This window comes from Thalassophryne amazonica, chromosome 17 (assembly GCF_902500255.1).
Source record: "Thalassophryne amazonica chromosome 17, fThaAma1.1, whole genome shotgun sequence".
NCBI classification, from domain to species: Eukaryota; Metazoa; Chordata; class Actinopteri; order Batrachoidiformes; family Batrachoididae; genus Thalassophryne; species Thalassophryne amazonica.
Genome location: NC_047119.1, coordinates 9,386,187 through 9,396,956, shown reverse-complemented (window position 1 = coordinate 9,396,956; position 10,770 = coordinate 9,386,187). Strand labels below are relative to the sequence as shown.

Below are 10,770 nucleotides of genomic sequence, written 5' to 3'. Positions count from 1 at the left end.
TTGGAAAGCACTTTATCAACTTTATTGTGCTCTATAAATAAAGTTGGATTGGATTGGTTTGTTGCTGTTGTTTTTTTTTTTAATGAATTAAACTTGACTCACTAAAAAAAAAAAAAAAAAAAGTGCCTACAACTGTTGTAGCCTTCATTTTGGGGGGTAAGAAGATTCCCTATGTCAGCTGCATCTACAGCCTTGTTGTGCCGCTATGACGCATGCAGTCAACGAATGCAGCCTTCGAAGGATGCAGCCCCTGAATTGAGATACAGCTTTTGTTCACTCTGTAATCCATGTAAAATTATACACATTCATATTTTTCTCTCCCCTACTTAAATTGATTTTCCTTTGCTTGTTTAGGATTTTTTTTTCTTCGTATCATTTATATTTCACTTTCCACAGTTTTTAGACATTTTTTGTCATATTTGTCACTGTTACTGTTATTGTCATTGTTTGTCTAATGGTTCTTTGTATGTTATCCTCTTAGTTTTTGGCTTAAGTGTTTAAAATTGTGCTTGTTCTTAATGGTATGAGCCACCTGTGACTCATAATAGAGGGATACATACAGACAAGTAAGTTTAAGCACTAGTTTGGGTCCCTGATCCCTACCTGTGGCTTGTGCGTTCCGGTTCCGAACTGACTTCTGCTGTGGAAGCAGTGTTTTCCACATAGCACACGGTGTCGTACTGCGGCGGAAGGCCAGACTGAGGCTCACTGGCCGAGCCCACTTCCTGGACTACAAAGTTATACGGCGGCGGCATAAGCAGCACGGCTGTGGTTGGGATGATCGGCTGACTGATGCTACTAACCGTAAAAGAATGTCCCGCTGAGGTTTGCTCCATCACGGGAATTACAACTACTTCTTCCTCCCACTGTCTACAGAAGCTGCAGGAGAAAATACCAAACTTGCAAACACTGCTCAGCACAAAAATGCCTCCAACAGAAATGAGGATAGGACCCAACAACAGGGTCCACTCAAAGTTGGGACTGTGCTGGAAGTGCTGCCAGCCCATGGCGGTGAAGGTGACACCCGCCAGGGACAGGAACAGTCCAGAGAACAGCAGGGCGGCTCCTGTCTTTTTGCCATCCAGCGTGCCATCTGTCCTAAATTGGTGAGGATTGGGTAGGAAGGGTGGCAGCGTGTGAGCCACGTCATCAGGCGTTCCTCTGATGGAAGCTTCAGGATTCTCGACACTGTTGGTCTCGCCTAGAGGCATTGGTCCTGCTGTGCTAGTCCAAAAACAGCGGCGTCCTCGCTCATCCGGGAGTCTCCTGGGTGCTGTTTGTATGTCGATCCTTGACCAGTGGCACGCAGAATAAACTCTCACTCATGCCGGAGTTATCCATTAACTGACACGGGAAAGCTGCCGCTTGAGAATACAGTGGAAGGGGTCACCATCACTGTTTGAGCCATTATATATATATACACTCAACAAAAATATAAACGCAACACTTTTGGTTTTGCTCCCATTTTGTATGAGATGAACTCAAAGATCTAAAACTTTTTCCACATACACAATATCACCATTTCCCTCAAATATTGTTCACAAACCAGTCTAAATCTGTGATAGTGAGCACTTCTCCTTTGCTGAGATAATCCATCCCACCTCACAGGTGTGCCATATCAAGATGCTGATTAGACACCATGATTAGTGCACAGGTGTGCCTTAGACTGCCCACAATAAAAGGCCACTCTGAAAGGTGCAGTTTTATCACACAGCACGATGCCACAGATGTCGCAAGATTTAAGGGAGCGTGCAATTGGCATGCTGACAGCAGGAATGTCAACCAGAGCTGTTGCTCGTGTATTGAATGTTCATTTCTCTACCATAAGCCGTCTCCAAAGGTGTTTCAGAGAATTTGGCAGTACATCCAACCAGCCTCACAACCGCAGACCACGTGTAACCACACCAGCCCAGGACCTCCACATCCAGCATGTTCACCTCCAAGATCGTCTGAGACCAGCCACTCAGACAGCTGCTGGAACAATCAGTTTGCATAACCAAAGAATTTCTGCACAAACTGTCAGAAACCGTCTCAGGGAAGCTCATCTGCATGCTCGTCGTCCTCATCGGGGTCTCGACCTGACTCCAGTTCGTCGTCGTAACCGATTTGAGTGGGCAAATGCTCACATTCGCTGCCGTTTGGCACGTTGGAGAGGTGTTCTCTTCACAGATGATGCGAAGGAGATGTGTTGCACTGCATGAGGCAAATGGTGGTCACACCAGATACTGACTGGTATCCCCCCCAATAAAACAAAACTGCACCTTTCAGAGTGGCCTTTTATTGTGGGCAGTCTAAGGCACACCTGTGCACTAATCATGGTGTCTAATCAGCATCTTGGTATGGCACACCTGTGAGGTGGGATGGATTATCTCAGAAAAGGAGAAGTGCTCACTATCACAGATTCAGACTGGTTTGTGAACAATATTTGAGGGAAATGGTGATATTGTGTATGTGGAAAAAGTTTTAGATCTTTGAGTTCATCTCATACAAAATGGGAGCAAAACCAAAAGTGTTGCGTTTATATTTTTGTTGAGTATATATATATCAAGAATCTTGCACACATGCAACGTTTGCCAAATGTCATCAGATGGTGTTTAATATGGAGTTGACCCAAGACTGGATTGGTGGTGGTGGGGGGGGGGTCTGACCCTGAGGGCATGTCGGTGCTGCCAGCAAAACCAGATTTTGCACAACATGACCCATATAAACCACAGCCACGTAAGAGAGCAGCTGCAGTTAAGCAACAGTTCACTTCTGTTTACCTCAGACACGTTGCTGCAGAATAAATCAGCTTTCTGTCTCTTCTCGTGCTCAAAGAGCTGCTAGAAAGCAATAATAAATCAACACAATCGTCACTGCCTCCTCTGAACCACCGAGCGCATGATGCCAATGATGCCACATTTTATTGGACATTCTGAAGCATTAAAACCATGAAAGTATCTGCAGCAATCACATCATCAAGATAAGTGAATTTATTTCTGTTACACTGAAATATTAAATTCTCTAAATGTGATGTTACAATATTTTTACAAATGAATTATCTCATGGGAACAAGTTATTATCTTGTGCACACAAGGTAAGTTGTGGGAGCAAGTTATTGTTTTATGTGTAGAATCTTGGGGTAACTGCTACCACAACTTGTTCACACAAGATAATTTCCTTGTGGTGAACAAGATATTGATTATCTTGTGGGAGAAATATAAATATCTTGTGGGATCATGCCATTATCTTGGGTGCTCATCATATGTACTGTTACAGGTTTGTGACAGCTGTTTAGACGACATGCAACCTGCAGAATAGAGGACCACAAAATGTGCAGAAGTTAATTATCATATTAGAACAAGATCATTATCTTATGTGGACAAGACAATAAGTTGGTCACGCATGAATTATTTTGTGCTCACAAATAATAATTAACTTGATGAGCAAGATAATACTATGTTCCAACAACAGAATTGTGTTTGTGTACAAGATATAGTTATCTTGTGAGAGGTTCTTTTCTTGTATGCACAAGATAATTACTGTGATAATACGAGACAATAATGGATCATTTATCTTGTATGCACAATGTAACTGTGCACAAAACAATAACTTTTACCCATACTGTAATTATCATGTGCGCACACATCACTTTTTTCCACATAATTATCTTGTGCAAACAAGACGAGAATCCACCTCACATAACTATCTTGTGCACATAACATTGTGTTCTTAATACTTAATTATCTTTGTCCACACAATACTAACTTGTTTCCACACTGTAATTATCATGTGTGATAATTATTATTATCTTGTGCACCCAATAATCAGACAACTATTAAGTGCACAAAAGATAACTTGTTAGAATGATAGAATTGTGTCTGCAAACAAGAAAATACATCTTTTTCACACTGTAATGATTGTGCACACAAGATAACTTGTGCAATTGCGTAATTATCTTATGCACGAGACAAGAACCTGCCACACAAGACCATCTTGTGTATACAAGATAATACTGTGAACAAACAAATTGTCTTTGTCCACAAGATAATTCAATTCAAGGCGCTTCACATGAGTAAGGTTTAACCTTACCACCCCCCCCCACACACACACACACACACTCCCCGAGCAAGCACACAGGCAACAGGTGGTAAAGAGAAACTCCATCTGGTGGTAATGAGGAAGAAACCTCAAGCAGACCAGATTCAGGGGGGTGACCCACTGCTAAGCCAATTCAAAAAGTTACAAGTTTTTTTGTTTACAAATTTAACAAGAATTTCTTAACAAACAGAAGAAACAGAAAACAGAAACAGAAAAAAAAACAGAAGAGCAACAAAAACAGAGTCTGTAATTGAAACAAAAAACAGCCTATCTTGGGTCTTTAATCCACGTGTCCATGTTCAGCACTAGCACGTCCATGAGAGGTAGGACTTCCAGTCATCGCTGCAAAAGGCAGGACATCCTCTGTCAGTCTGGTGCCATGAGATGCAGGGCCAGGATATGTCTAAGTTTTTGTCAGTGCCTTGGACAGAGAGAAAAAGAGCAGAATCAGTCGGCCGGGAATAACTGCACTTAAGGCATTAGTTCACCAGCAGTAAATCAACAGGGAAGCAGAGATTACTAAGGTGGTCACTGGCAGCTAGCCCTGTGCTTCACTAACAGACCCAGAATTTAGATGTGGTGAGGCTGAGACCTGTTTTGTTGCTATTAATATGAATTGAAAGGAAGTTCCTTATTACACTGGTATGCTAGTCATACAAGAGGGAGAACAGATGTGTCTTTCATCTGGACTTGAAGGTCTCTACGGAATCTGACCATTTTATCTCTGCAGGGAGATCATTTCACAAGGCAGACGTGCAATAAGAGAAGGCGCTGTGGCCTGCTGACATTTTTTTCCAACCTTAGGGACATAAAGTGGCCCTGCACCCTGAGAACGCAGACCGCAAGCCGATACATAGGGTGAAATTAGGTCAGCTAGGTAGGGAGGCGCTAATACATGAATAATTAACAGAACATTAAAATCAGACCTCACAGAATCAGAAAAAGTGGCCAAAATCAGTGTAATGTGGTCAAACTTTATGCATCTTGTCATAATTCTGGCAGCAGCATTTTCAACAAATTGAAGACCCCTAATGCTGGACTGCAGTAAACCAGAAAATAGGACATTGCAATAATCCAGTCAAGAAGAGACAAATGCATGAATCAGGGTCTCAGCATCAGCCAGGGGTTAATTTGAGCCGAATCCTGCCGGAACAGGATCCAGCACTTCTAGATTTTGACCCCCTGTGTTCTGGGACTTATTTGGGCTGATCCAGCACCTCTCGTGAATAAAAAAAAATATATTTACATAAAAAACGTTTGAAAATGTATAAAATAAATTGATACATTTTATTTAAATAACAAATCTTCATAAGTTCATGTCATTTATTAAAACTCAACATTATTTGAGAGTCAGAGATTTGTTGCTTGGCACACAAACCACGCCCCAACAGGAACAAAATGGAAACCTAGAAAATTTGCATGTGAGGAGCAACTGAAACGAGAGGAACAAACGAATGGTGTTTCATTTCCAAAAAAAAAAACAACGTCTAAACGACAGATGAGTTTGATGTCCTTTTTTAAGAAAAAGGAAGAGGGAGATGCCTCAAAACGATTTAAAGCAACCAGCGATGGGGGCAGCAGTATCGCTGGCTATGCTAGCAGTCACAAGGCAAGCAATGAAGCAAGTACGGCTACCGCCTCAACAGCTAGCCTGCAGGTTCATGGACAGCTAGCCACGGCCACGGCTGATACCGACAATACAGCAGCGGATCAGGTTAATTGCCACCAGCCAAATGCAATGCAAGGAGACAGCCATGTGGATCACCAACAGACCAGTGCCTTGGCATCTAGCCTGGAGCAAGGAACAAGCAAGCTGGACCAAGAGGTGGGAACAGGGATAGCTAGCTTGGAATGTTCAGGGGGAGAGGAGAGCGCAGAGAGTGGAGGAGTGTGGGACATGTATCGAGAGGTCAGGGATGGGATGCACAACTGTTTGGACAGCAGATCAGTTCAAAGTCAAAGTGTAGGGAGAGACTGAGGTTGAGTCACTATGCCAGCGCTTCAACATTACCAACCCACGTGCAGTCATACGGGCCTACAGGGCGTAGAGACTCGGGTGGAAACGACATGCCCGATGAACTGATGGAGTTACTTGTTGATGTCAACAGCATTCCCACTGCAAGTGCTGAATGTGAGCGCGGATTTTCTCAAATGAACCTGATATGCACTTCCAACCGTGGCTCTCTGCTCATACCCACCATATCATCTTTGCTATTCCTAAATCTTGTTGGACCACCCCTGGATAAATTCAACCCTGTCCCTTAAAGTGAGGTCGTGGGTGGCCAAGGGACACAGAACTGCCACAGACACACACAGTAAAACCCGAAACAGGGAGGGGAGGAGAATCCTGACATGCTGGTGATGTGGAGTATTTTGAACAACTAAATGGTGAGCATACTTTACATTCGTAGGCCGCCGTGCAATCTTTAAATAAAAATGGAAGATTTGTGTAACCTTTTGTAAGCTCTGATTTTTTAAAATGTTTTACATGTAGACCTGTTAAGTCTCTCCTGGTGTGGACAGTTGCATGCGCCCTGCAGAGTATAACCTAAATATTGGTTAATTGTTGTCATAATAGCATTTATAAAAGGGATGTTGTCTGAAATTGAGGCTTTTAAGTGCCACAGCTCTAGAAGTAGCCATTCACATGTTGTTTTTCTGTGCGTTCCTGGACCTGTGTCCATCTCGTCATCGCCGTGTTGTTATATGTACTTTGCGTTCCGGTACCTAATGATTTACAAATTAAGCACTGGCATCAGCCATAGACAGGATGGGACGAATCTTCGCTATATTTTGCAGGTGAAAGAAAGCAGTCCTCGGAATCTCTAATCATTACAGATTACACATTAGAGTCTAATGTGGAGGTCAAAGGACAACGTAGGATCAAAAATCACCCCAGGTTTCCTCACTTTGTCAGTATGATGTACAACCCCAATTCCAATGAAGTTGGGACGTTGTGTAAAATGTAAATAAAAACAGAATACAATGATTTGCAAATCCTCTTCAACCTATATTCAATTGAAAACACCACAAAGACAAGATATTTAATGTTCAAACTGATAAACTTTATTGTTTTTGTGCAAATATTTTCTCATTTTGAAATGGATGCCTGCAACACGTTTCAAAAAAGCTGGGACAGTGGTATGTTTACCACTGTGTTACATCACCTTTCCTTCTAACAACACTCAAGCGTTTGGGAACTGAGGACACTAATTGTTGAAGGAATTCTTTCCCATTCTTGCTTGATGTATGACTTCAGTTGTTCAACAGTGCAGGGTCTCCGTTGTATTTTGCGCTTCATAATGCGACACACATTTTCAATGGGCGACAGGTCTGGACTGCAGGCAGGCCAGTCTAGTACCTGCACTCTTTTACTATGAAGCCATGCTGTTGTAACATGTGCAGAATGTGGCTTGGCATTGTCTTTGTCTGGCAGGGACATCCCTGAAAAAGACATTGCTTGGATGGAAGCATGTGTTGCTCCACAACCTGGATGTACCTTTTCAGCATTGAAAGAATTTTAGAACAAAATGATGGGTTTGATATTGACCTACACACCCCCCATACCATCACAGATGCTGGCTTTTGAACTTTGCGCTGGTAACAGTCTGGATGGTCATTTTCGTCTTTTGTCCGGAGGACACAATGTTCCATGATTTCCAGAAACAATTTGAAGCGTGGACTCATCAGACACACTTTTCCACTTTGCATCTGTCCATTTCAAATGAGCTCGAGCCCAGAAAAGACGGCAGCATTTCTGGATGTTGTTGATGTATGGCTTTTGTTTTGCATGGTAGAGTTTTAACTTGCACTTGTAGATGTAGCGACGAACTGTGTTAACTGACAATGGTTTTCTGAAGTGTTCCTGAGCCCACACGGCAAGATCCTTTACACAATGATGTCAGTTTTTAATGCAGTGCCGCCTGAGGGATCGAAGATCACGGGCATTCAGTGTTGGTTTTCGGCCATGAAACATGGTGCAGGCATCCATTTCAAAATGAGCAAATATTTGCACAAAAACAATAAAGTTTATCAGTTTGAACATTAAATATCTTGGCTTTGTGGTGTGTTCAGTTGAATATAGGTTGAAGAGGATTTGCAAATCATTGTATTCTGTTTTATTTACATTTTACACAACGTCCCAACTTCATTGGAATTGGGGTTGTATGACACACGAGCCTAGGCTAAGTGTTAGCTGTTCAAACTGGTGTCGATGTCTCGCTGGACCAAGCACCATCATTTCAGCCTTTTCCGAACTTAAAAGTAAGAAAATGCTAGACGTCCAGCTTTTCACTGAGGCAAGGCAATCCTCTAAAGTCTTTACGTGTATGAAATTACCAGCAGTTATTGGCATATACAACTGCGTATCATCAGCATTGCAGTGAAAAGTGATGCCATAATGTTGCAGTATGTGCCCAAGGGTTGCTATATAAAGGGAGAAAAGCAGGGAACCTAAGACAGACCTCTGTTGACCCTGTATTTCATGGCAACAAGGTTTGAGAATGTTATAGTACAGGACACAGTGAGAATGACTGGCTAGGTAGGATGTTAGCCATGCAAGGGCATTCCCAGCAATCTCAAAGTAATTCTCCAGCCTATGGAGTAGTATACGGTGATCCACTGTATCAAATGCAGCACTAAGATTTAATGATAATGGAACCGTGGTGGTGTCCAAGTCCATTGCAAGCAGGAGATCATTTACCACTTGAGTAAGAGATGTCTCTGTGGAATAGTGCACTCTCAGTGCAAACCACTTTTTCAAGAATTTTAGAACAAAATGATGGGTTTCATATCGTCCTATAATTTTTCAGTAGACAAGGTTGCACTTCTTCAGTATTGTTTTAATCACTGCAGTTTTAAAACATTTAGGAACAGATTCCGAGCTTAGTGACACATTAATCATTTCCAACACAGTAGGCCCAGGTGTAGGCCACAGGTCCTTAAACAATTTTGTTGGAATAGGGTTGAAAAGACAGGCTGTGCATTTAGCAGAAGTTACAAGATTAATCAGTGCACCCAATGAAATAATATCAAATTCAAGAAATCAGTGATGGCACCTACATCAGTAAGAGGGTGCGGTGGAGGGACTAAAGCATGCTGGGATATATCTGCCCTATAATGTCATCTATTTTTTTAAGTAATCTAAAAAAACTTGGGCTGTAAATGGAGAGCGACTTACAGATGGTTGTCCATGAATAAGTGTTGACACCGTGTCGAACAAGAACTTTGAATCATGCTTGTTTTTATTCATTAAAATCAAAGTAGGAGGCCCATTCTGTAGCCAAAAGATCGTGCTCATAGAACTTGCAGTCCCATAGGAAGAGGGGTGTGAACAGACCTTTGAAAGGAAGAGTGCCAAATACCAAGACCTTCTGCATGACTGCAGGGGGAAAGGATGGCAGGCATGGCTGTTTCCGGTTGAGGTCGGCTGTAGAGGACTCCCTGCTCAGCCAGTGTGGAAAATGCTCACAGCCATTGGAATGACAGGGAAGGAAAGAAAGACATCAGCTCGCAGGATGGGGGAGGCAGCAGAAAGAACCTCTAGCTGGTTATGGAGCAGGAGTGAGGAGTTAAGCTGGAAGCCAGGAGGGGAAGATGGACAGTGACTTGGCCATCACTGGCAACCCACCTTCGGGAGGGTGTTGCGGATAAAGGTCGAAACACCCAATGAATGATGGGTACTGCCTGATGACATCGACTCTTCATGGCCAAGGCTATAGTCACTTAAGGTCATTGAAGGTGAAAAGCATCTTTGGATGCATTTGTAATCTTGCTTATAGCCTAGAACAGCATCACGCCATACAAATTGGAATGCTTTTAGTTTTGAGCTATTCCATTTTTGCTCTAGACCTCTAGACTTATGCTTGAGGCCACATGATCATTGAACCAAGGAGAGTGTGTTTTGGGGGGACGTGGTTTTAATGTCGGAACGATCTTGCCCAGTGTGCTCGTGAGCGCTGAGTTCAACCTGTCCACAAGGCTATATACTGAATGATCATGTCCCAAAAGTGACGCTATGATATCAGGCAGTCTGGCTCCAAGCTCGTTTGTAGTTGAGGAGTTGATGTGACACTGTGATGATGAGTGTCTTGTCCAAGTGGACAAGGCAAAGAGACTACAAACGTAACAAGTGAGTGATCGGAAACCACTGACACAAGAAACACAACATTTGAGGCAGTAATACCATGAGCGAGGACCAAAATCCAGGGCGTTTCCACTAATGCGAGTTGAACCCTGAATGCACTGCTGGAATCCTAATGCATCTATAATGTCCAGAAATGATTTGCAGAGGGAGTCAGAAGGCTTATTTACATAAATGTTGAAGTCACCAACAATCAGAATGTTATTTGCACTAGTTGACAAGTTAGAGATAAACTCACCAAATTAATTTAAGAATTCAGAATATGGGCCCTTAACTTTCTTAAACCCATAAGATATTTGACTTTTTAAAATTCTGTCTTTAGTGGCTCTGTGTTTTCACATACATTTGTAGAACAGCAACAACAGCTGTGCATTTTGAACTCTGAATGCATCACTTACATGAAAATGTACTTTTCAGTTGAATTTCATGAGCTTGTTCTTCTTCGTAATTTGCATTTGGCTGCACACATCCGCACAGCTAGCATCATGTGTTCCAAAAGGTCAGGGAACCGTTTGCCCCTCAGAGCTGCCCAGGTGCCCGATCAAACC

General features: G+C 42.6%; 1 protein-coding gene across 1 annotated transcript; it reads right to left on the bottom strand.

The window, feature by feature from the left end:
- Positions 1 to 599: 599 nt before the first annotated feature.
- tmem174 (transmembrane protein 174) lies at positions 600 to 1,263 on the bottom strand. Its single transcript, XM_034192979.1, has one exon. The coding sequence runs from the start codon at positions 1,209 to 1,211 to the stop codon at positions 600 to 602; it is 612 nt and encodes a 203-aa protein (XP_034048870.1). The 5' UTR covers positions 1,212 to 1,263.
- Between the last annotated feature and the right edge of the window lie 9,507 nt (positions 1,264 to 10,770).

What these genes read in the sequence shown, in the direction of transcription:
- tmem174 (XM_034192979.1), bottom strand. Translation starts at nt 1,211, where the DNA reads ATGCCTCTAGGCGAGACCAACAGTGTCGAGAATCCTGAAGCTTCCATC.